The following is a 27372-nucleotide window of genomic DNA, read 5'->3' as shown; positions in this document are numbered from 1 at the left end:
ATAAAGAAGCAAATATAAAAAAAATACAACAGAGGAATGTAAGTCTGTCATCACTCCTCCGTATTGATTTTAGTCTCGAGTTTCCAAACACTCCGTTTAAATTCCTGCTCTGTTACGTAATGTCATTACTCCTTGGTATTGATTTTAGTTTCGAGTTTCCAAACACTCGTTTTCTTATCCTGGGAGATCTGCTCTGTTGCGTAATAAGCTCAGCTCTCACAATTTGTTAGCCTCTGTCTTTGCCTGTTAGCCTCTTGCGTTGTGCTGCTTTTAAAGAAAAAATGCAACCAGACAAACTATCCACGTCAATCGCACTCTGGATCAACGTCACCGGGTCCTGATGTAACAGCTTACGAGGAAGTCTTAGAAAGGTTAATCAAGATTATCGGGCAGGAAATTCGTATCCAAAACTCTCTACCACTGAAAGGGATGTAAGTGATCATTTGCTTGTCTACTAGAATTCAATTACTGGTCCATTCCGCGAACTGAAATTTTGCGTTAGTTAAGAAAACAGCTAAATATACGAAACTGAATCGGATTCAACTCACAGTTAGTGTTTAGTTAAAACAATATTTGTTTTAGGTAAATTCATAGGCTAAAGCACTGCTAGCACTTACAATTACAAGAGGTGCCTTATCTGTTTATTTATTTTTAGTATTAAGAGAACTGAGCTTTGTCGATCCTGATTTCATGTTGGTTGTGACTTGAATCGAAATGTAACTGTGAGTTATGTGTAAGGTTTAATTTCATGCTGTTTTATTTATTTAAATTTTTTAAAACATATTTTAATGCATCTGAACCAAGAATTTCCAATCTTTTCAGCAGCATGGCTCACTTCGAGTGAAGCGAGTGAAGTAATCGATGCAAAATGGATCGAGACAGAATTCATGTCAGGTAGAACGAAAAATGATTTTTTAAGGATTTCCCGGCTGACAAAATATTAATACTTAAGAGACAATGTCATTGCGTCAGCTTTAAATCCATACTGTCCATATATTATATTTGAAGATATTTTATAGTAATATCACTTACTTATTTTACCACAGTATTTTAAGCGGATTGCACTGTCTTTTCTCCGAGTATACCATTTATAATAACCGGGAGTTACTACTTGAAAAACGTTACGTGTTGCAACATTGCCGTTGCGTTATGTCACTGACTGGCACAAATCTCCTTTTCGACATGAATGTTCCGTGCTGTTTTTAACATAAGCTGGAAAGACCAAGGTCGTTGTAGCAAGATTGATCTAGCGAGCAAATCTTGCGCATCTACGCAAGCCAGTCTATTGATTTCTGTAGGATTTAACCCATGGTCACCATAGCTACAGAAGCAGGAAAAAGGGACAGGACCTGTACATTCCTATCCTGATTGCTTAGGACGGTTATTCGCGGAATCGGAGAGTGTTACTTGCCTGAAGCCAGGGCGATTGATCGAGAGAAATGTTTCCCACTTAACTGACTACTACCGGAAGCTGAAGCTCGGTCTTACATTAGAGGCGTAAGATCGAGTCTATTTCCCGTCGATTACGAATGAAGCTAACTGTAGCCCCAGACAGCTGTAGCCCAGGAATAAATATGTTTTTGTCAACAAAACCGAACCGAAAAATAACGAATGGCTCGAAATTGAAAACTTGAAGAAAGATCGGGGAGTACAAATGTCACGTTTGCCTCAGAAACCGAGATTGAAGTCAATTTGTATAGATTATGCATCAGTCAATTCTAGCGGTGCCCTCCCCCCCCCCCCCCTCCGGGCAACCCCGGGGCATTTGCTCACGTTGTCAGTCTCGGCGGCGGAGCATTCGTAATTTTATCGCGGCCCGGGGCTGGGCATTTGCCTACCCCGGGGCATTTGACACACGTGTTTTCGAAAGTGCCATGGAGGAATTCATCGGCAAAGACGAGGCGTTTGTTGAGGGTCAGGGACTAGACAAACTTGTGGATGTTTTTAAAGGTATGTTTTCTCAATTTGAGATATTTCTTCATTAGTTGTAAGCATATAAATATAAAAAGCAATAACTTGCACTATATTTTGTTTATCATTTATCGAGAAATCGGAAACAATCAACGTGAACACGACTACAGCTGTATTTCGCATTTCGCATTCAAAACTAACCTAGCATTTTTAAATTCACGAAAGTCAACCTGGAGTGCACTTTAAAATACTTTAGGTTTGCGAATTCATATGATGCGATCTTCAAGACAGATCTTGCGAGCTTAAAATGCAATTCATCATAAATAAAAAGCGAAGCCTTCGAATACAGGCGCCTATTATCGCTTGCAGCAGGAGGGACGTCCGCCGCAATCCCAGCGCAGTTTATTAAATAATATTTAATTTTCCAAAAGCTCCCTAACTTTTTAACAAAATTTAAAAAAATAAATATAATCATAATCATGTCCTGTTGTCCTTGAAGTCCTACCGTTGCATTAAAATACTGAAAAGTGGAACGTTTTATTCACTGATTAGTATAAAAATTGAAGTGGTGCTGGAAGGCGATGATCCCGGGGGCAGGGCATTTGCCCTCTTCCTTCATCCCCACCCCGGGGAATTTAGACAGCTTATGTGTCCCCACCCCGGGGAATTTGCCCCCTTTTTTTTTTCTTTTTGAAAAAATGCTAATGCCCGGGGGTTAGCCCGGGGGGGGGGGGGGCACTGCTGGAATTGACTGACGCATTATCATTTGTGGCTGAATGCTTTAAAGTTATAATTTTCACGAGCATTTCACTGATAGAGCAGAAAGAACAGATCATATCGAGACATTTAAAATCGTTTTGTAGTCTTTTTAAGTATACATCCACAAGAAGAGAACACTGGCAATAAGGTTAAAGCCTGCAATCACTTAGCTTTGAAGAAGAAATGGGCACATAAACATCACGTGAACTACCTCATACCTTTGTGATGGCATATTAAAAGAATGGACTGCATACAGAATGTTCTATTCCTGCCGAGGTGACCGTCTGCGTTGGGAAGATATGAATTCGTAATTTGAATGTATGAGTCATTATATTTTAATTATCTGAAGCAAAGTTATTAAAATTTAAATCAAAGTAAAACCAGACAAAATAGTCAAGATAATCGATTTTGAACAAGTATTCCTCAGGATTATAGGGTGAGAGGAAACGTGATGACATACACTGCAAGAAAGAGAAACCCTAACCCCGAGATTCCTTGGTTGAAAATTTTTATCTAAAAAATTTAAGCTTTTGTAGGGTTTCACTCAAGTCCGTTTGTTCAACTAAAGCAAGGACTTCTGAAGTACAGTATACATATGGTATAGATTTCTCAGGGTTTAAGGGAGAGGATCTGAAATAAAATGCAAAATAATTTCGTATGTTCCGTGCTGTTTTTAAAAGTTTAAAAGGTTTTTACCCCACCTAAATATCTGAGAACGACTCTTCCCTCCAAACCCTGTGAGGTCTGATTGACATCTACGCAACCAGCCGATTTTTTTTTTTTTTTTTTTTTTTTTTTTTTTTATGCCGTGTGGGATAGTAAACACTATGCCAAATATTTGTTAGTGGATATCGTATTTCATTTTTAAACCCTAAGGCAGATACTGAAGAACACATAAAGAAAGCTCCAGTGGGTTAAAATGCTTACAAGTTTGCGTGCAGAACTCTCATGTTTCCCTCAGCGCAGACGGAAAAAGAATACGCCCGCACAGAGGTTAGCACTCAACCAAACAGAATCAATCAGAGACTGTGTACACCGTTCTTTCATTACGCATAGCGTGAATAAAGATTTACAAAAAACGATATTAAGCGCACTCAGAAACAACGTCTTAAAGTTATCGAAGGAAGCTTGTTAGTAGTTACTTACTGATTATATTGAGGCTGCCCAATCAGCAGCAATGAACCTGTTTTTCATGGCTATCGTCACAAATTAATGAAGATATATGCAACTGAACTAAAAAGGGAATAATACAAATGATACACAAAAATGTTCAATTCACAAAAATATCATTACAAACAAGAAAAAGTATATGCTAGTTTTAAAAAACTGGCAAGTATGACTAATTCACTTAGGACGAATATTCCTTGCTGTCTGTTTCATGTTACGAAAACGATGAACGAAGATTCAAGCGAAATCCGATTAAACAAAACAACACTGAAAGTTGTTCCTCTCTACTGCACGTTTGCCGCTGTCGTTTTTTGGGCCCTAAAAACAAAAACAAAAAAAATAAAAAATTGAAGAAATAAAGATATAAAAAACAGGCTTTATCAAACATTTACAGATGAACTGAGATTTTTTTGTAAATTGGTGTTTACGCCCCCCTTCGTTAAATTCTGAATAATGTTTTTTGTAGGATCCGGAAGCAGGTCGAGTGAAATGAAGGAAATACATTCAAATACCAATTAGTGAAAAAAAACCCTCCACACAACAAATCGAAACCAAAAGAGTAAAGACAAAGAAAAAAACTAAAGAGAAAAAATGCTGGTACTGATAACACTTAGGGTAGAAAAACATGATATCCGTGACACTAATGCAATCAGATGAATTTTACTGAGTAAACAGGGTAGAATTTCCTTTTTCTGGATATTTAACAAGGTTGGTGTTTAAACAGATGTAAGCCTTCCAATATTGTATAACAACAAGGACTAGTTATCTAACAACAAATCGCACTCGCTTAGGGTTGTTTTAAGTTTAGCTAGCAACTGTGTTTGCCTTCTGACAAATTTTCATTTAAAATAAGGAACACAGAGGAAATTTAATTTAGAAAGGCGTCCGTATAATAGCAGAGATAGGGCTGAGTAAACTGAAATGACTCAAAGTCATGGCATTTGACGAGAAAACGAAAGGCAAATTAGCATTGAGGGTTCATATTAAATAAATGGAAGGCACATGTTTGTTCATCTTGAATTTTCTCATAAATATATTTCTTGTTCGGCTCAACTTACAAAACGTCTTGAATTGGCGTTGTTACGCATTCAAAGTGATAGTTTCGTATCACGCTACCAAGCCTAGACGCACCAAACTGATTTCGGAGAGATATTCTTATCAATGGCACGTAATTAAGGTAAGGAAAAAAATATGTATTATTCAGTGAGTGACACAGGCATACCGCAGCAGAAACCAATATAATTATTAAATAATTGACAGCCCTGTTAAATTTACATAAATCACAAATTTTTCACCGTTACACACCGTTATCCGTTATACCCTCAAAGATCAGAACTTTTACCAAGTGTATTGCGACGCTTCAATCTGGCGCGAGCTTCAAATCTCGGTTAGTTTTGAGGCTCGGTAATTTACCAAGAGCAGAGGATACAATGTTAAGTAACTATTTTTCTTGCGATAAACCCTCCAAACACTTGATAGTATTTTTTCCTGGAATCAGAGAGTTGACGAATTTAACAGTAAATACCAAAAATAAAGGGGAAAATAATATTCACAGTGAACCCCTTCCAGACCCTCTTGAAAGGTGTGAGGCATGTAAGCAAAATTGCCTTTTAAAATTTTGACACCTTTTGTGCTAGGATGAGGTTAGGATGAACCAAAGAAGGCAATTCAATTGTAGTCTAGGCAAGACAGCAACCGGTTAAACGCAGGGGCCGACAGAGAATGACGAAGCAGAAATATTTCTTCGAAGTGCAACGTGAGAAATGAATAATATTTTAAGTTAAAGGGACACCAACACGGCGATTTTCGTCAAAATGGCTCAAATATTTGACGAAGAACCCCTTGTCTAACATGAAATTGCTGTTAGGACACCGGGAAGAAAATGTTGAGAGATTTATCCGGGGAAGAACAAACTATAAGCAGTTTTTGGTGACTTCTCTACAATACTGACACAGGAGGAACTTGAAAAAATTGGAATTGGCCAAGTCAGTTTTGAAGATTATAGGTCGTTTTTACTTACCTAGGCTCTCTTATTGATGTTTCCACATAATTGTTTCGTAGTAGTAAAAAAAGCAAAAACAGGAAAAATGGAAGTACAAAAATACGTGTTCACTATTTTAAAGTGATACTTCCTGTAGTAATAATGGGTCTTACTTATCATAAATAAAATCGTGCGGCCAGACCGTTACAAGACCCTGGCGGCGCTTTGATTGCATGAAATTTAAATGTATGTATGTTCAATAGCTTTAATAAAACTGTACAGCTTTCAAATGGCGATATAATAAACTACGCTAAATCAAAGAAAATGTGTCATATAGGTGCCTCTCGATGATTGTTAATCAGCTCACCCTGCTCGTAGACTTATTACACTGTCTTGACCTAAAAGTATTTTAATAGTTTTTAAAAATTCGAGAGCAAAGCACTAAAAAATAAGACAATCAGTATTTTGCAGCCGTGTTATACAAAATAATTTTGAGAAAACTTAGCATTTAGAAAATGAAATCAGCAAAGGGCATTTTGCCATGTTCTTATTTGTCCCATTACCTTGCTCATTCCTTCATCTTCGATCAAAAGTAGATAAACAGGTTTTTGAAATTATCAAGGAAGCAGCAACATACTCGGTATGGAATAATCATTCGCCCAGGAACCTTGATTACCAACTCGATCTCGCCATGGATCGAATGGTATCTTCCGTTCGTGTGTCGATATATGGTATCCGCTGCTATGGTATCCTGTTCACGGGCTTAACAATAAATTCTTTACAGAGCGAACAATATCCAAAATATTAGTACGCTTTTAAATTGATTTAAAATAGACAGTGGGGTATGGAGGAAACGAACCAATAACTTGTCAATAGCCTAAACTTTGGAATCTTTCTCTGGCTGCATGTCAATATTCTAGCATTTGGCAGTTAGGCTCCCGTTCCTTGAATTCTCTCCACCTAACACTAAATTTTAAGGGACTTGCTTCATGACTATTTCACACAGAGTAATTACACCTGTCGGTTTCAATTTGCTGCTTTTCGTGTTAAATAACTTTGAAATTCCAGCATTGTTCTCGAGAGATTTAAAATTGAACGGCCATTTTTGTACGGACCGTTAAACTCGGAAATCGGCCTTCCCTCGCTGCTTATCGAGAACTCTGTATCAGAAAGAAAAGTTGAAAGAACTTGCTTTCTGGCAAGAATTGAACTACCTGAGTAGAGCAGATGTGAACATAGGGTAAACCAGGCACCGACAGTTTGAGACTGTTTGCCTCTCTGCGCATGCCGTTCTCCATAACTTCTGCGTGTTACAAATCCGAGTATTTTTATGCCGAAAAAAGTTCAATTTTGACGCTCCGATGGTTCGGCCATTTTCAAGTACGCGTTACGCAAATACTGCGTGTATTAAAAATTCAAAACTTGGATGATGAGGTATCGACACAGAGTTGGTTTTAAATTTAAGAGTAAAGTAAAGATCAGTCATGGAAATGTATTTCGTCTAGTGTGTGTGGAATCCACGTATTATTATGCAAAAAACTGATGATATCAATTCAATGTCACCTGCGTATTTCACGATTTGCGTTTTATAACACTGTTTGAAGTAGATCTTAGAGTTCATATCTTCTGCTAAGTCCTTGTTTATACTATTAAATGTCAGAAGAAATAAAACGCTGAAACCCGGTAAAATTCAGTCTAGCACGCTAATCATGCCTCGACCGTGAAGCAAACGCGGCTTCTTTTGTCTCGTACACCTGGAAAATTACTGCTTCTTATGAGTGTGTTCTAGCTAAGGTCATATCTCAGTTTAGATCATGCTAGCAAAACTCTGTTTGCTTTAAATTGCAGCTTAGACATAGTAGTATTGAATATGCGTAGCGACGATTTTTTCAGTTAAATGATTAATTTCACTGGAGCGTCTGCCGAAAATCGCTGAAATTCTAACATTCTCGCACCACGAAGCTGTGCTTTGGTGCTAGTTTTTTTGGGCACGTCTCCGTTCACGGGCTGATAGTTTAATGACTAACGCATATCAGAAATTGATCTTTTCACAAATTGGAGTAGGTTTTCCACGGATTTTTGATGCTGTTTCGATTCATCGTGCCATCGAATCAATGTAGCGTTGATCCAGAGGTCATCATTGTAGTCCCCGTGTTAAAGCACAGAAGGTAATTACAGTGGGAATTTACAGTTTGTATACCAGAAAAAATCTCGATTAGGGTGGTATCGGGAAAAATGTTGTTGGGGCCGGAAGTGGGTATTGGCGACTGCAGGTCATTGGTTAGAGATGATTTGGTCTTACGCGCGTGTGATTGGCTACTTATGACATCGGTTTGGTAATATTCGTATTCAAGCCAGAGGCGTTTCGTGTAGTGCTTTTTCGATTGTGTGCAGAAATCAGTAATGGAAGTTTAATACAAAAGTTCCGTGAGAGAGGTATGAGATCTTGATTTTGCTTTCGCCTTTTCGCCTCACCAGTTGAGGAAGCCAAAATTTCAGGGAGGTATATAGGTAAGAAAACTGAGAAATTGTCCATAGACTTTGCAAGAGTTTTGCAACAAGAGACAATCTCTTGTATTTGCTGGATTGAAAGCCTCAGTCAGGCCAAAACTACTGTTTCTCAGACATAAATCACTCACTGGGTGAAAGACTCAGTCTACTAAAAAGGGCAAGATTTCCGTACAGCCCCAACATTTATTATGTTTACATTTTACGACTCAAACTCTATTTATGCTGGCCATTTTGGAAGAGGGTTAGTATGACAGTCAGGTGATGCATGTATAATTAATTATGGCGCTGTGCGGAAGTCTTTCCCAAGAAAGATTTATTGGACCAGTGAAGTAGATTTCAAGGCTTATGAGCAAACGCATGGTCTCTGTTTGCATAAACAGAGGTGACAGAATCAGAGGTGACAACAATCCTGTTTAGTCTTAACTTCAATACGTTAAGTTTAAAGTTAATGCTTTAAGCTTCCAGTTTCGAATATCATCAGAGAAATAAAGATCTCGCCTTCGAAAAGTGTCACCCAAGACTTAGCTGCATCTTTAGTCCCTTTCGGAATTGCATATTCTTTCATCCTATTTTTTTTTTCCTATTTCATCCCTCTTCTTCAGAAACATCAACAGATCGCTAAGTAGCCATTTTGAAAATTAGGGCTCACGTTATAATCACCTTGCGCGAGGCGATTGCAGTAGGATATGACGCAATCCTCGACCAATCAGATCAACAGAATCTCTATAATCACATTTGCAAATTAAAGAGATGCAACAATTTTAGAACTGAAATCACTGTAAATTTTGTTCATTAGTTTGTTCTTTCTTGATCGGTCGTTGTATTTCCTTGCAATGTAAAGAATCAAATCTAGTTCATATGTTGCTTTTGCAAGTCACAGTTTTTGCGTTTTTCGTTGGATATGACGCAATCCCCGACCAATCAGATCAACAGAATATCTATAATCACCTGAGTTATTACACTAATTAGCTGGGAAAGCGGCGTGTAAACATTTACAATTTGCAAATAGAACAACTATAACAATTTTAGAACTGAAGTCACAGCAAATTTTTTTGATTGATTTGTTATTTCCAGATGGGTCCTTGCAAAAAATCAACTCTAGTACATATGTTGCTTTTGCAAATCACAGTTTTCCTGTTTTCTTTTTAAAGTTCAGGACAGTTTCAAAATGAAGTTCCCGAGTAAAAGCTTTCTTCCCCGTATTTCCCTTTCAATAGCAGTAGTCGCATACACCTACTGGGTGCCTATTTTTAACTGAAATATTTCGTTGTATCCCTTCTTGTCCTGTTGGTGGGGCATTTGAACCATTTTCTGAGCTATGCTGAGGGCTTTTTGGATAAACTGGCTAACCTACCTTTGGGGCATTTGTAGTTTTCCAAAGATAAAATGACAAATGCCCTGGGGAAGGGGGGATGGTAACGCTTGGAATTACTGAGCAATAATTTGGAATGTTTTATCTATCTCTGATTAAAACTGAGCTCAAATTTTGTAAAGTTTCAATTACTATGCACACTAAAAGACCTTTGGAAAGTGTGACCTCCGGACATATCCCCTTTTATTTTACAGTTATAAAGTAGGTTTTTCTTGATTTGTAGGAACATCCGTACGAACAAGATTCAAGTTAATTGAAAATTTCAATTGAAAAAAAAAAAACAATAACAACAGAAACCTGCTTTTAGAATCCATTTCATTATAGCCTCATTATAGCGTTAGCTCAACTCACAATCTATCTATTACTTATAATGGGCATCTCTGATCTGCCTTTCCCTGCTTTCCTTTGTCTTTAAAATGATTACGTGTCCGCAATCTAAATAAGAGTAACAATCATCATTATATTTTTAGTATACAAAATCAGTCGCGTAAACGACGGAACCAAAAACTCATCACTCTTTATTCATAAATATTCAATTGCTATACCTAACTTCCAGATTCCATTCGAATTGGTGAAACCATTAATGAATGCATTACTTTATCCCTAGGCAGCCAAAAGGACGGAAAGCGCGGGGTGTTGAAATGTCTTCGTGCAACAACTGGATTATTGCCTGCACCGCGCTGTTCATGTTCTTCCCAAGGCAGTTGTCAGGAAGTATAGGCTTCAGTCATCTTCCTCTGGGTTAGTTCTGTAGTCAAAAAGAGAATAACAATATGAAGGCTGTTTAAGCTATATCAAACTCGTTCATAACCCTTAACCTGATTACCTCGGGGTTTCAGACTAAAATACTAAAATAAGCAAAGCGTGGTTATTAAAATTTCTCAGTGGTTTTAAAGGTGTGCAGAAACGATTAACAACTGTAGCTGTGTCAGTAGAGCTTATTATTTATTTATTTATTTATTTATTTATTTATTTATTTATTCATTTATTAAATACGCAAATCTTAGATCCTTTCAGTGAAAATAATTGCAGCTGAGTTTCTGCTGAAAAATCTACTATAACACGAATTTCGTAAGCTCCTTCATTTTTAATAATTTTTTTGGCCCGTTAATATCTGCGTTGTTACAACCCAAACTTTTGGTATATTTATATTCAATAATTCAACTTATTTATTCTCACAGGTTGTCAAAAATATTACAAACGCTTATATACCTAGCCGAAATTTTCACCCATCATTTAAAAACCGTACTGTTCCAGCTAGTTGCATCTTCACATTATGTTAAAGCTAATTTCACGCGAATCCATCGAGAATATTTAACTTGAAAAAAAAATTAACATCTTTTTTAAAGTTTTTGGTCATAAATCCCTATAACGATAGTTTTATTCCCTCGGTACAAGAAGGGAATCGCCTCCTATATCAGAAAACAAGGTTTAAAACGTGACATTTTGATAACCGCCTGTCAAACGAATTGTTCATTGCTTGCGACCCAAATTTCAAAAAGATAGTAAAACATCATGCCATAAATGTGGAGGGCAATAAAAGGCTCCCAGCTTAAATTCTTTAGCTACAGCCTGGCAAAATAATGCTTTTGGTAAAAAGAGAAATAAATGGAAAGGTCTTTCGCCGTTATTAAAAATTTTTCGTAGCTGTCGAAAACTAAATTGTTTTATGTGTTTTCAAATTTAAAAAAAGACAGCATTTCATAAACACTTGAAAAACAACATCAACCAGACTTTCGCCAATCGCTGGGAATTATCCTTGACAAGTACTAACCAGGACCAACCAGCAGAGATCCCTTCGGTCGTGCGCGAAAAATCAGGAATAACAGCTGCAAATGGCTATTAGCAGAAAAGAAACCCGGTTTGACTTTTTTTTCGCGTCACGTGATTCAAACACTGGTGAGAGTTTTAAAAACCAAATTTATTGTTTATCTTGGGAACAAAATCCCTTTAATCTCATCCATTTCCTTCTTTTAAGTTGTACGTGATGCTCGCCTAATGCGTGGGTGATTTTCAATATAAAATGTAAATAAGTAAGCGGTGTTTAATTGACACGTAGTCTCTTAACCAGCTATTAAAGAAACAGCTTTCATTTAAAATAAACAAATTTTTCATACTAACTGAAGACGTCACACACAACGTGCTTCACTCTTCCGGCAGGGGCCCGAACGCAATGTCTATTTTAATATCTCGTTGGTTAACGTATACCCATGGGAGATTTCATTGTTTTTAATAGAATGATTAGTATAAAAAGACTGCTTTTTGAGTGTTTTTTCTATTTCCTGAAAGAAATTAGCTTGGCGCCCCACCATCTTCCCTACTGGGACGACATAATAAGTCCATTTTAATGCCTTAATGATTAGCTTCCGCTCCATCTCGCCTCGAGGCGTTTGGGAGTGGGGAGACCCGAAGAGAATTTAGTACTGGTTGTCTTTTTTTATGTTTTTTCCTCGGTTTAGACTGTGATTTCGACGACTCGACTTTTTGCGGCTGGGAAAATGACAACACAGGAAGAGCAAAGTTTAACTGGAAAATAAACTCAGGGAGCACTCTCAGCCCAAGAACAGGACCTCAAGCTGACGTCTCAGGTAGCTTGAAGCCTGCGTAATGTTTCATGAAAATATTATAGACCTTTAGCTTATGGAGTACAAGTAGGAATTTTCAAACCTTAAGCCATGCTTCAGATTAATTATTGGGTTTCACACCTGTTTTAGAGCAAATGGGAAAAGTCAACCCACCTTTGGAGGCATATAAAAGCCTTCTACGTGAGTCAACTGAAGTGGTTTGCTTGAAATGTTTTGACGTCTCTCAATAATTTCAAATATATAATCGAATTTTTGAATGACGCCAGGGTTATACGAAACAGTTCTTTTCAGTTTGAAAGTGTGATTTCTTTATTGCTGTTCGTATCTTTTAAGAAAGCGGTGGTCATTTTGAAATATTTAGTTGCGGGTGACTATTGCAAAGAATAGGAAACTGTTGGGAACTGCAGTAAAGAGACAAGGGATGAAAGAAGAATGGGGGCATGCAAGAAGTCATGAGCAAATTAAGCCAAATGCCCTAAAAAAATCCGCCAAAATCCGCTTTTGGGCAAGATATTGATTTGAGCATCTGCTTTTGCTAATTTTGTGCCAAAATTAAAAACTTTTAGTCTACCTTCATCAGTGCCAACTGCAAACAATCGATGACAGTTTTCGGGTAGAAGTGAAGTTTTCTTTCGTTCAGTTGATTGGTGCATTTACATACATAATACATACATAACCTTTGTTTACCCCCGGCAGTGTTTATAGCACAAGTGCTAGTGGGGCCGAGCATTAACGTCACAAAGAAAAAATTTAAATTGAAAACAACATGGTTAAAAATCCCAACTGCCAGGAGGCAGACCAGCTGGCTATTTACAAGCGTGGCCGCGGAGTTGACCTTGGGGCTACCGAGAAACAACTCCAGCTAGTGGTCAGAGCGGGACTTGAAGCCGGGACCACCGGATTTCAAGTCTGGCGCCCTAACCACTCGACCACACTGCCTGCCAAAAACAAACACGCCAGTTTCGTCCAGGGGATCAAGCCCGTTTTCAGTTCTAACAAAATAGGATCTCATCTTGGTTAAAATTAAACCGTCTCATTTTAATTGAACTTTGTATTTTGAAGATTTTTATCTAGTGAGGAACGAATTCACGTTAGAGGATTACTCTGACACTGTTTTCACTCCGAAGGTGGTCTGAATTAAGGTTTCTTTTCTTAACATAGATTGAATTGGAAGCGGTCAACAAAATCTTATTTCATTTTGATTCGATGTAGCGGGCATAGCACTGTAAGGAAGTTATAAGGAAGTTGTAAGGAAGTTTTTTACTCTTTCCTTATTGGGATAGCTCCCGTTAGCAGATATATAAGGAACCATTTGGATAGAACTTGCATCAATGCTTTCGACCGTTACCTTTTGTAATCTATTTTGACCCCCTGGACGCGGCAGACTTGACCCGAAAACTGGCTGAGAGTTTCCGCCATCCCTGTGTTGTAAGTGTGTCTCTAACACAGTCCTAAACCTTAACTTAAATATCCTCAAGAAAGAAACGAAGTGTAATCTGTCTAACACGTGCTCTTGTACTGAACTCAAACATGGCCACCAAAACGGTCTGCGGGGTGGCCCGAGAAACTATCAGGGACCCAGAATCCCGTGGGGTCCCTAGTAAATATCATTACAACATCTCCCCTCTAACAGGATTCAATGAGTCTCTGTGTGGCTTTTTAACTTGCCGTCCAGATCTTGTAGTAATGGGTGACCTGTGTGCATCTGCTGTAAATTTGGTTGGTACTTCTGCTTCTGTGGATGCCGCGCTGGTTGGTCAGTTTTAGGCAAACATGGACTCCTGGGTAAGTCATGAAATGCTGGAACGACAGGATCACGCAGCGGTGGGTGCATGCGCTGATCATTTGGAACTGTGATGATCTATCTCCTATTTCGTCTGTAAACTATACGCCCTTGATCATCTTCCAAGAGGTATGACCTTGGCAACACTTCTGCTTTGCGCCATTCTTGTCCTCTGTTTGGACGAATTCGCACCTTGTCTCCCATCTCAAGTGGAGGCAGATCTTTGCTTTGTTTGTCATAGTTCCTCTTGGAAATGTTCTGGCGAGGTTTGAGTGCTTTAGCAACTTGATCAGGGCCAACAGCTTGTGGTAGTTAGAGACGTCTATGAGTCGGGATCATTGTGCCTGTTCGACGACTCATCAGCAATTGTACAGGTGATACACCTATATCTTTGAAAAAATGTATTGCGATACGTGAGCAGTCCTTCAAATGGGTCTTTGTGGTCTGCTGCAGCCTTCTTTAGGATACGTTTCGCAGTCTGTACTGCCCTCTCAGCTGCACCGTTCCATTGAGGATACTCTGGTGAACTTGTATTTAGTGGAATCCCCACTCTTTGGCAAATTCTTTGAACTCGTGTGTACTGTCGAATAAATTTCTGGTATTGCTGTTGTGCGAGCCATTATCTCTAACAACCTTGTCTGGGATTCCAAACCTTGCAAATGTCTTCTTCGGGTTGTTGATAACACAGGTGGCAATTTTTTTGGTGAAGTAGCTCTATTTCAAAGTACTTTGAATAGAAATCAGTGACCAATTTGTAAGTGACCTGCATATTCAAATAGGTCAGTCCCGACTATTTGCCATGGTAATCCTGGTATGCCATGTGGATGCAGTGACTCTCTCTGCTGTTGGTTGCGAAGAGCGTTATAAATAGGGCAGGAGCTGACTTTGTCTTTGATTTGAGCTGCCATTGATGGCCAGAAAACATAGTCTCTTGCAAAGCAAATACTTTTTATTTATTTATTTATTTATTTATTTATTTATTTATTTATTTATTTAGCTTCGCCTAACTAAAATACAAACAGAATGGAAACAAACAATAGAAACAAAAAAAAATAAATACCAAACATATAATAATTAGGCAGGGAGACCACTACAGGGTAGCCAATTACAGCGGATCCCTCATTAATTATTTATATCAAATTGCTTAAGAACTAAAACTACTAATATGAATGCATAAAACTTGAGAGGAGACAAGGCGGGAGACCAAATTGCTAGAAGCAGCACGTTGGCGGGCATTGGAGAGACTTCGCTGTGTTACACCTAGGACAGATTGTTCTCCAAGTTCTAATGTCGTCAGCGTCGTACAAGTTCAAAGCCTTTTAATAATATTGAAGTAATAAAATTTTGAATAAAGCTAAAGAGATGTGACTTGTGCGTAGCTCAGCGGGAAGAACATTCCATGTGCGGCACGCGCGTATGAAAAATGAACGTTGATAGGTAACAGTTCTACTTCGGCTAGGAATATAAGTAATAGCACTGCTTCTCGATGTCCTAGTAGATCTCGTAAATTGTCTAGTTACAGGTAGAGCTTCACTTTCTATGAAAACTAAGTTTTGTTTTTTCTCCTAAAAGTGTGCTCCATGAATTTCATCGAACACTTCGGCTCTTGGGACAACTGGTCGGTCAGATTTGAAGAGAAGCCCATCTTCTACACTTAGCTCTTCTCTGAAGCTTCAGTACTCCCTGGAAAACTCATCAACTCGCATTTTTTTCTGAAGGCCACTCTTAAAGTCTCATTAGTGCTTGAAGTGTCTTTAAATATCTTCAGTGTACTTGTTTCAAGTCCAAGTCCTTCAATAAGATTCACTCCGATGACATCTTCAGGCTCACTAACTGGTTCGGTTTCAGTAAAAGGTGCTCTGCTAAGGCAGTCTGAGATGACTTGTTTCTCCCCAGGAACATAACGAACATCCAGGTCATACTTGCTAAGTTTTAGCAGCATCCTATGTAGCCTGGGAGGGGCAGCATTCAACGGTTTCTTGAAAATGGCCTCTAATGGTTTATGATCTGTTTCAACAATAATTCTGAGCTCATACACGTATGTGTGAAATTTCTCTGCTCCCCAAACAATAGCTAACAGCTCTCTCTCAATGATGGCATATCTTCTCTAGTGTCTTATCTAGTGTCTTGGAGCTGAGTGCAACTGATTTACCATCTTGCATGATCACTGCACCAAGTCCAGTACTACTTGCAACCACATTTAGCACTGTTTCCTTGCTGCTGTCAAAATAGGCCAATTCAGCTGCAGTAGTTATGACAGATTTCAGTTTGTCGAAAGCCTCCTGCTTTGGTTTCTTCCAAACGAATGCTGCATCCTTCAAGTAAGTTGTGAGATGGGTCCTTGAAGATGAGCTTTGTGCTCAATGAACTTGTCTATGTAGTTGATTGTTCCTAGAATCCGGAGAGCACCTGCTACGTCTGAAGGTGGGGGCATTTGATTGATGGCTCTGATTTTCTCAGGATGCGGTTTCAACCCTTCCGATGAGAGAATTTGTCCAACATAGCTTACTTCTGGAACTCTGAGTTTCACTTTCGGGGGTTGAGCTTCAATCCTACTTCTCTGCTCTTGTCAAGTACTGCTCTTAACTTCTGACCCATGTCTCTCTGATCTTCACGATGTATCAGGAAATAATCTACTATTTTTTGAACAGGAACCCCTTCAAAAAGTCTGTCCACCTCACATTGGTGATTTTAAGGGGCTGGTAAAATGCCGAAATGGAGTCTCGTGAATCGGTTACGCCCCCAAGGGGTATTAAACGTTAAGAGCTTAGAACGTTCGTCATTTACTTGGAGTTGCCAGTACCCACTACAGGCATTAAGGGGCGTGGAGCTCTTTGTACCTGACAGGCGATTTGCTACCCCCTCTACAGTAACCATTTGATAATAAGGCCGTTTGAGAGCCTTATTGAGGTCCCTTGGGTCAATGCAAATTCGAACATCGTCCTTTGATGGTGTAATGTTCATGTCTTTATCTTTGGCTTTCCTTTTGTCAGCAACTAGCGTAGATGGCACCCAAGGTGTTCCTCCACTTTGAACATGATACCATCTTCTTCCATCTCTTTGAGTTTTTGTTGAGCTGTTTCTAGCAGAGCAATCGGTATTTTCCTTGGTGGGTGGACTGCTGGAGGTACTGAAGGATCAATCTCCAGATGCACTGAAATGTCTTGATATTGACGCAGCACAGGGTCAGTCTCGAAAATACTCTGGTCGTTATCTTGTCTCGATTTTTCTGAATTCGCGACATGAGGCTCAGGTGTATCTGTAAATTAAAGATTTATAAACTTAATCAATTCCAGATCCAGGCAGGCATCACAACCCAACAGTGGTGTGAGGTCGCCTTCGACAACAAGGTACAACACATCGAGTTTTCGGTTCTTGTGCTAAGTCGGAAGAGATACGGAGCCCTTTGGGTGTATGGGTTTCTTTAAAAGCCAGCCTTTAAGCGGTTGATGAATTTTTTGTAGAGGTTTCTTAGTGATTTGCGTGTAAAGGTTGTAGGGGATAATTGTGGCTTCTGCAGCTATGTCTTCCTTGATTCGAACGTCTCTTCCTGCAATCTTGAGAGTAATCAAGCTTTTGTTTCTCTTTATGCTGTCAGAAACAGTCCCCAGTTCAACAGATCCAAAATACGAGGCACATCCTCACTCTTGCCCTGACAGTTTTCATCAAAAGAATTCTCCTGCTCCACCGTGTCAACTTGTGAACCTTTATTAGCAATGTATTTACACACCTGTGCAGTGTCCTTCTCTCTTATACTTCATGCACTTTTTTCCAAATGCAGGACATTTATTTGGCTGATTAAATGGGTGCTTGTAACCGCAGAATTTACACCACCTAGCAGTTGCCCTGCCATGTCCGTTTGACCTCCCCACAAACTGAATTCCCGATGAGCGTTCAGCTTTTGTTGTTCAGCTGCCTCAAAAGTTCTACAATTATCATGAGCACTCTGCAAAGTCTGGCTTTTTAAGCAATTCTCCTTGTAATTCATCCGATAACACTCTACCAACAATACGATCCATGATTAATGAGTCTTTTAGATCTCCAAATTCACATGTCAGGGACAGTCTCTTTAGTTCACGCACAAAATTATCAGTTCGCTCTCCCTCTTTCCGGTTTCGCTGATTAAACACTAGCCGCTCATAGATAACATTCCTAGCCCCTTGTCATATTTCCTTAAATTTCTTACAGACATCGTCATAACACTCATTGCTCTCCCCCACGTTAAAAACAAAATGACTGTACTTCTCGATAGCTTTTGGCCCAGCACAATGAAGTATCACGTTTAACTTTAGTTTATCTGGTTTCTCATCTTTCGCTTTCGCCACAAGGTAAATTTCATACTGCATTAGAAACTGCCTCCAGTTTTCCGATGCGTGTGCATCCAGCACTGGCGGACCAGGCGAACGTGAATCTCTTTCGGCCAATAGGATATGACTTGTCACCCTTTTTGCACCTTCTTGCAATTCGTTCACTTCTCAAAAATCGACCACGTCTGACACCATGTTGTAAGTCTATCTCTAATACAGTTCTAAACCTTAACTTTAATATTCTCAAGAAAGAAACGAAGTGAAAACTGTCTAACACGTGCTCTCACACTGAACTCAAACATGGCCACCAAAACGGTCTCGGGGTGCTCCGAAAAAACAGTCAGGGACCCAGAATCTTGTGGGGTCCCTATTCAATAACATTACAACACCCTGGTCATTGTATTATTCTTGGTAGCTGGTTGCAAAACTTCGAGGAATCTATAATTCCGAACTTTACAACTCGGCCCCATTCCTTGCAAGAGAGGACCTCGCCTAATTAATCAAAAAGGTCGCTGCCTTCAGGAAAGAACCGAACGACCTTTTTTTCTCATAATTTTTGTGAGGGTTCCCTGTTCAGCTTAAAGCTGTGTCCTCCTCAGTTAAGAATTCAAAGTTTACTGGTGTAACTATGGTAATTTTTTTCAACATTAACTGGCCGATTATCTCAAAAATATTTTCCCAGGAGAACCCATTTTCTAATAAACTGATGTAGTATTAAATGTATATCAGAGAAGCGAAAGAGTGTTTCATCCGATTTCCAAACACCGAGAAGTAGGCTGGGTTTGTCATAAAAATAAGCTTATTAAAATAAGCTTGAGAATCTTTTTTCGAAAGTCGAGCTGTATCTTCCAGCACCGAATAATTAATCAGGGACTTTAGTAAATCAACACCTTATCTATAATAATGTTTGAAAACTCTAAACATAAAGAATGCACAATCACGGCGTTCAAAAACAACTTACCATACACTGTCCTAGGTAATGGAAAGTACGCATATTTGGAAGCGTCGGCACCGCGTCAACATGGCGACAACGTAAGGCTTATAAGCCCTAAATTGCAAGGAGAAAACTGTATGTCAATCATGTATCACATGTATGGGAGTTCTATTGGAAGCTTGATAATCTACATGAAAACAAACAACGATGAAACAGTTGAATGGATCAAAAGTGGCAATCATCCCAATCAATGGTTTGAGGCCGCTGTATTCTTAAATTCCTCCGTTGGGTACCAGGTAATATACTTGCTTCGAATTTTCTTAGAATGTTTCAGGTGTATGACAATTAACTGAGCACACAAAAAAGACACGTGGGAAGTTCAAAAGGGATGCTTGACAAAAGGATCAAGCATCTTCCAAATTAAACATGCATTCATGGTATAGATCAGCTGCGGAAATTTGTCGTCAGACAGAGCGTTAAAGACAGTTCTAGGACTTTTTCAATTATCATCTTCAAAAGTGAGATAGTCAGAGTGAGACTAAAAAATATATTATCCTACGTATATTTTGTTTATGTCGTACGTTTTTTGTAAACCCCAGAAGAGTGTGTCTCTGTGTGTGTGCATGGGTGGGTAATCGGTAGTCGGTGGTGGTGGGGAAGGGGAGGGGGGGAGGGTGAGGGGGAATATTCTGCCCGAGCCGAGTCTAAACGCCCCAAATTGTTACCAAATTGATTCCAGGTAAAATTCTCAACATACTAGGTACGTTGAGGATCTGGAAACAATTTGGTATAGAAGTTCAGCGTTCACCAGAAATCAAGGAAGGCCAACATTTTAAAATCGTGACAACATCTTCGGACTTACTATCCATACTCCAAGTCTTATTGTCGTAGTCTTTTATACCCGCACATTTTGTGAGGGGTGGGTGAGGGGGGGGCGATGACCGGCTATCCTTTGTTTAAAATTATACATACTTATTTAGTTTCAAAAAGGTTTTTCACTTAGGATAAGCTTAGGAACAATAAAATCCATCTTTTGTTTGCCAGTTGAAATAGGGTACCAATAAATTATTGAATTAGTTTAGATTAAGGCATACAGCCGGGCAGTGCGCAGATCAAAGCATTCTTAGAGATTAACAGTATCATAAATTGCTGTTAAAGATAACCACTATAAAAACTCATTGCATTTTTTAGATTGTCTTGGAGGGTGTGAGAGGATTTTCTTGGTCAGGTGATGTAGCCATTGACAACATTAAATTGATGCATGGGGCATGTAAACGACTTGGTGAGAATAAAACTTTTAATATGGATAATCGGATTGGTAGACCCACAATCAATAATAATTTAACATTTACATCTAACGTAGGCTCATTAATTCAATCATTATCTTGTTCTTTAAGTTAGCTGGCAAACCTGAGCCTTTATTTTCTTTTTGCTTTAGTGATACAGACGCTATTTTCCTTTGTAAAGGAAGACGCTACAGACTTCAAATTCGACCGAGTCCCATCTCACAGTGGTTGGATTGATCAGTTCACGATGCAAGCTCATCAAACGAAAAACAGCTCCAATGCCGATGTGATGTATTTTGTCTACCCAGGGGATGTGCCGAATTGTGCAAACAGTGTTACTCGACAGCTGTCACTGGCTAACCTTCACTGCTTCCCTCGCGACTTCTTCTATGCCTCTGCCAATTACCAGTCGCATTACAAAAAGGTGTTGCTTATAAGCCGTGGGGAGTTGTTGTCTAATGTGATTGCCCTAGATGACTATCACACCTGTTGTGGTCACTCTATTGAAGGGCACTTCTACGCTAATGTGTCGTTACCACGTGAGTGAAATGATAAAAGATATGTGAAATAAATGAAATAACACAAGATGCAATGGGGTAACATGAGATATACTGCAGCTGATATCAAAGACCTGCTCACTTTACACATCGATTATAAATGAATTCTAATTTGAAGGCCGGTGATACTTTGTTCATTGCGATCCTATTAAAATTACTCGGAACTATTCCCGAGTTTTTAACGATTACAACCTGTAATTCTGACGACTCACTATTACTATACTTGTTATTTGTTTCCAATTCAAACGAAATAAGTCGCTCCTTAAGAAGGGTTGCCCTTAAAGGTGACACCGTTGGTTGGTAACTAATTATGCCGAGAAAATGACTAAAATTTTATCACCAATTATCAAAAGTTCGATAATTGAAGAACGTACACCTAAGAAATACTTAACGCATTAAAACCCTACTGTATAAGTCAAAGTCTCGTTTATATAATTAACATTAGCTGTTTCTACAAATGCAGGACCTAATTCATGTCCTCCTGGTTGGCGTGGTTTGGATGAATTTTGTTTTCAGCTGCAATTAACCCCTCAGAAAAAATGGGGCCTTGCCCGATTAGAATGCTATAACCGTAGAGGACGGTTCGCCGTGTTTGAGAACACCTTAAAACTACACTCAATTACAAAGTTTATGGATGAGTACATGGACGAATCGGAACAAATTTTCGTGGGTGGTTATGCTGTCAATACTGGGCGATGGCATACTGTTACGAATGCTCTGTTTGATTCCAAGTCACCACTGTGGGGACCTGGAGAGCCTACAGGAGATGGGGTGTGTACTAATATGCTTTTTAAAAAGAATTGGTTTCCGAAGTGGAGAATCAATGACGAAGACTGCTCTATGCAGATAGGATTTGTTTGCCAGAGACCAATGCCTGCTGGTAAGCATTTAGTATGTGTTGCATTACATTTGGTATCACCTCATTAAAAAAGTTGGACCCGCTCAGTTTATCGAAATCAATATCTCCACCCAGACAATCACACCTTTAAGAGTTACAATAAACCATAAATTTTAGTAGGATAGGGGATTCATTATATTTTTTTTCTATAATTAAGATGTCAAAATTAAGAGACTTAATTATATTAATGTTGATTATAACTGCCGTAGTATGAATCTTGTTAAGCGCTCCGACATTCATGACGTCAGCCTAAAAGAGTGCCTGATGTCCTTGGCCTCACGGTCCTTTTATTACTGATCCTCAAAATGTTGGAATGAGCTAACCACCAAGAAAAGAAATTCCGCCTCGTTACACCTGTTTAAGAAGGCCGTGAAAACGCCACGGTATTCATGATCTTCAGTTCCAGTTCTAGTCTCTCTTAAATGCACTCTTGTAAATTTAACTAAAGTTATTATCGTTTTGTAAACCGGATCTCAAAACTCGCTTGGGAGTAACAAGTACATTGTACTGTACTGTGTCGTATAGTAATGGCTCAATCGCCTAGTTTGCTCGAGTCTTCTATAGCTCAGTGGTAGAGTGCCCGGAAAAAAATAATCGAAATAATATGAGTGTGACTCCTTTTGGGAAAACTCGGTTTTTTTTTTTTTTTTGCCAAGTTTACCTGCGTTACAAATTGTTAAATTATATACTTCTCACTTAATCAGAAGACTTAAAGCACACTGAGTACTGACTTGATCATATTCTTCCAGTGCGCATATGCATGCCACTCAGTGACAATAAAATCCTAGCAGTATAAAGAATGTCTGTCTCCTTACGGCCTATCTATTGTATTTCATTTCGATCTTTTGTCACGGTTTTTGTCTGCTTGAGCACATTTTCCGAGCCTAGAGCAGAGTAACTACTCTGTAGTAAAGGGAAATGTAATTATCGCTTATATTTCAGGATCAAGGTGTGAGGCTTCATGGTTTGCGGCGGAGAATGCATGTTTTCGAGTATTTGCCGGAAATATTCGCAAAACATGGTACGGTGCTCGTGATTACTGTTTACTTAAAAAAGCTGAATTAGCCGTTGTGGATTCTGAGGTAAGAAGGAAAATCATTGGCAGTCATCTAACGGCCATCGACATAGAGCACCCGAATGCAACTATTCATCAAGCATTTATTGGTATTAGCAAGCACCCCATGTGGTGGTGGTTAGGGGGCAAGAATATTTTATCCAGCGCTTGGTATCCTGGTTATCCGAGCAGTGGGGTATGTGCCGCGCTAGCCAAATCCTTCCCCGAATGGAAGCTTTTCAGTGGGACATGTAATGAAGATCGTGGGTTTACTTGTCAAACAATGGAACGTAAGTATTTCTTGATAGTATGAAAGTATGAAATAGCAAACTTTTTTCATGATACATCACAGCCGACAAACGTTTAAGATTAGAATAGATGCCTAAAGTCATATACCCCCCAGCTACCTTAGTCTTTTTTATTTCTAAGCAACGTCGACCAAATTCCAGTTTTCCCAGTGCGCAGTTTGTCTGGTCGCTTACGAATTCAGACGTCTAGGAGCACCTAGTGACGACCATACTTGTAAATGTTAAGTGCAACGCGAAGGCTTCATTGCCTTTATGGTTAGTTAGTTAGTTAGTTAGTTAGTTAGTTAGTTAGTTAGTTAGTTTGTTAGTTAGTTAGTTAGTTAGTTAGTTAGTTAGTTAGTTAGTTAGTTAGTTAGTTAGTTAGTTAGTTAGTTAGTTAGTTAGTTAGTTAGTTAGTTAGTTAGTTAGTTAGTTAGTTAGTTAGTTAGTTAGTTAGTTAGTTAGTTAGTTAGTTAGTTAGTTAGTTAGTTAGTTAGTTAAATTTCAAAAGTGACTCCTCTTGAGACATAAGATAAGTGTATTTTATGATGAACATCAAGTACCTTGGCTTAAATCTAATCAGTATATTTAATTTAAAACAACTGAGATAATTGGGAAAGCTTCTCTATCACAAAAATCAAAAGCTTGCCATAGCTAGGTCGTTGCAATCCAACAGCTTTAGAGACAAAATTTCTAGTATAATTTCGGATTAATGTCCACGGCCAATAGAAACATCCGTCAAGTATCCTTTGTAACAGAGCCTAGATACTCTAGTGTAAACTTAGCAATTTTTGCTTTCAAGAACGTTCTCAAAAATCACACGAGATCTATACATATATCCATAAACTCGCGATATTTAGTGGATGGACTTGTGGCAACGGCAAACGATTCTCCGTTATTACTACTGGGGCTTCTTGGAAATATGTGTTGTATCCTTTTTTCTTTTTATATTGCATTATGAAATTACAGGTGGAAAAAATACCCATTGCCGATTTCCTTGTTTTTAATTTAATTAGTAATTTCAGTATTACCATTGTAGGAACTTATGTCTCCGGCCGGCCGACAAGTCATTCATCTTATGTTAGAATGACAGGAAAATCATTCCATGCTGTTGATGGAAACATTGCTTCTTGCTTCACGATCAAGCGGCAAAACGTATGTAACTTAAGTAGTATTATTAATATACTTACCATACGTTCCATACACTGCACGTAAAGACAGTAACAGAAATCTTAAGACCCATGATTCACGGTACTGACATTGCCAGTCTTCGCTAGGTAAGACCTATCTGACAGTTGTTTGTCGAGAGTTCCTGCTTGCCTGCTCTTTCCTCTTTGTAGTAGCGCTACTCGAACCTATAGACCAACTAGTGGTGGTAATGGGTGCGCCGACCAAAGGCCAAAGGTTAAGGCTGTTAGCGTGAGAGTTTTCTTTCCGTTCAGAACATGAGCTTCTGGCTTGGCCTGTTCCAGTGGTTTCAACAGGTGTGTTTCTGTACTTTAACAAGACAAGCCAAGGCTCCTTTCTATCTTGGAACGCTATCTTGAAAACCGCATTTATTCGATTGACCACCCACCTTCAAATAACCCCCTTCTCTGTAGCCCAAGCTCCCACCCTTGAATAAGCGCTTACCCCACCCCCAACCCAACAACAACAACAATAACAACAAAAATTCTGTTCGAGCCCAGCGAAGAAAGAGGAGAGTCAGTGGTGTTCCAAAATTGGTTTTTGGTACGGTGGTCAATGAAATTTTATATTGTCTATGTTAGATTTTGCACTTTGTTTTGTCTTGTTGAAGCGAAATAAACTTGCTATTCCTTGTTTTGTCATTCTCTAAAAATGGCTTCGTTTTCTAAAAATGTTGCGAAAATAATAAGCGCCCATCTCGAATAAGTGCCAACCTTCGTGGGCATTAAATTAAATAAGCGCCCAGGGCGGTTAATTGAATAAATACGGTAGGTTCTTGGTGAATTTTACTACCAACTCTGCTTGATCATTTGACTTACGATGATACAGAGATGACGTCACGTGTCATACCCATTCTTCGGCAAACTTACTGAACTCCTGGCTTATTAGAGGTGCACCATTGTCGGAGACAAGAACATCTCAGATTCACTTTCTGATGAGTTGTTCCTTTGGAAATAGACCCTTGTCCAAATGACAGCAACAGATTTGAATGAGTTATAATTGAACTTAATGAAAGACTGATACTAGTACCGGAAAGAGCACCTTTACTCTAGTAACCTTGCAAAGTTTCAGCATATTAGGTGTTATATCACCTTAGGAATGTAAGATGAAATTTGACAAATTTACAGACGTTTGTATGACTATGTATATACATCATACCCCCAATCATACAAACGTCTGTAAATTTTTCATTTTTCAACTTACATTTTCTCAGCTGATATTACACCTGATATGTTGAAACTTTGCCGGGTTACTGAAGTAAAAGTGCTCTTTCTGGTGCTCGTATACGTTTTTAGTTTTAACTTATTTGAATGTTCGCCTACATTTTGGAGAAGGGTCTATTATACGATTGTTGGTGAATATAGTGTCACTGAATTTAGTCTAAGTAGTAATCCACATGGTCGATGTATTCTTTTCTCTGGATAATGGACATGTCCACAGCTAGTCGGCTTTAGGGACCATCTGGATCTTTCAACGTCTGTATTGACTCTTTCGGGTTCCTTGACTGAAATTCTGCACACACGGAGCACTTTGTGATGGTTTCCTTACTTTCATTGTTCATTCTAGGTCAAACGACGGCATCTTGAGCTTTTCCTAAACGAGTTTCAATCCTAGGTGACTTGCGTGACTTCTGGAAATGATCTCTAGTCTAATTGCGTTAACAATGGTTATGCACTGGTTTTTAAACAGGATTCCGTTGTGCAAGGAGACTTCTTCTTTTAAAGTGCAGTATTCTCTAATTGCAATTGGCTTAATGCTAATTTTTATGTTTTGACCAACCAACCAGCTCTGTGGTCTTCAAAGTTTGGAGCACTGGATCTTTTTTATTGACGGTGGGCCACACTGGTAAACAGATAGGGGTTAATAAATTAAAGGAGGCCATTCACGTATAGAGGCGGAAACGTCGAAATGCACACCCATGTGACAAAATCGTGACACAAACGATAACTTTTGAGCTATAGTGATTGTTAGCAAATGACAATTACAAGGAGAGTGGTATTTGCTGGTTCATGAAAAATATATTTGACTGATAACTAAACAGTGATTTTTCATGAACAGTAAAATTGTTTTAGAATAGATATTCATCTGGTAAAAAGGAGTTTTTTCAATAGTGGGATTAGGACGGAAAAAAATAACTCCAAAAAGGTAACGAGAATGACATAATAAGCTGTAGCTATTTGGAAATATTCAGACTTATATGTCGGATCTGTTTTGGTCTCACAGGGTCAACAGCTTTGGTGGAGTGTAAGTTTGGATAGAAGAGCCTTTGTGTACAAAATCTGGATAATGAACAGACCAGAATGCTGCTTTACTGAAATACCTAAACTACGGGTTGTTTTAAGCAACAGCGAGAAAACTGAAAGTGCAGACTGCAAAGTTTACGATTGGAAAGGTCAACTCAGAAGGCTAATGATTTGTAAGCCGTCAATTATGGCAACAAACTTGACAATTTTTGCGGATGAAGCGGATGATCTAACCCTCTGTGAAGTATTGATAACTGCAACAGGTAGGAGAAATTTGCGGTTATATTTTGTATTTCATTCAAACATTTTTGGGTGTACATTTTTCTTGGTGCTAAAGAGTTCTGAAAACATGAATAATACAATAGAACAAAACAAAGGGAATAACTACGATTAAGGAGGTTAGGAAATGTGATCTTTGTTATTGGAGAGTTTAGAACTTTTGCCCGGAATTTCTTCAAAACCTATACATGGTTTGAGACTGAAGCTATATCAAACATTCGAAAGTTTTTTGTTGTTGTTTTTTTACCCACTTAGCGGTGTTTGGAAATG

The 27372-nt window shown here is 38.8% G+C and overlaps 1 protein-coding gene across 4 annotated transcripts in view; it reads left to right on the top strand.

Moving 5' to 3' along the window:
• Positions 1-4891: 4891 nt before the first annotated feature.
• LOC146489685 (MAM and LDL-receptor class A domain-containing protein 2-like) overlaps positions 4892-27372 on the top strand; it is a 62091-nt gene continuing 39610 nt past the window's right edge. For 2 of the 4 annotated variants that reach the window (XM_085103972.1, XM_085103954.1), the window contains exons 1-10: positions 4892-5014; positions 10309-10442; positions 12161-12289; positions 19353-19606; positions 20502-20592; positions 20749-21135; positions 21617-22033; positions 22994-23395; positions 24432-24547; positions 26804-27086. In XM_085103972.1, coding sequence (XP_084960098.1) covers positions 10343-10442; positions 12161-12289; positions 19353-19606; positions 20502-20592; positions 20749-21135; positions 21617-22033; positions 22994-23395; positions 24432-24547; positions 26804-27086 — 2179 coding nt within the window. In that variant the 5' untranslated portion in view covers positions 4892-5014; positions 10309-10342. Of the gene's footprint in view, positions 5015-8143; positions 8255-10308; positions 10443-12160; positions 12290-19352; positions 19607-20501; positions 20593-20748; positions 21136-21616; positions 22034-22993; positions 23396-24431; positions 24548-26803; positions 27087-27372 lie in introns of those variants that run through there. The other 2 variants (XM_085103962.1, XM_085103981.1) reach the window with 2 other exon arrangements.

The sequence above is a fragment of the Pavona decussata genome, unplaced genomic scaffold (genome assembly GCF_977016875.1).
Source record: "Pavona decussata unplaced genomic scaffold, jaPavDecu1.1 SCAFFOLD_4, whole genome shotgun sequence".
Lineage (NCBI taxonomy): Eukaryota > Metazoa > Cnidaria > Anthozoa > Scleractinia > Agariciidae > Pavona > Pavona decussata.
The sequence above is the reverse complement of the archived record's forward strand: the minus strand, read 5'-3'. Positions and strand labels throughout refer to the sequence as shown.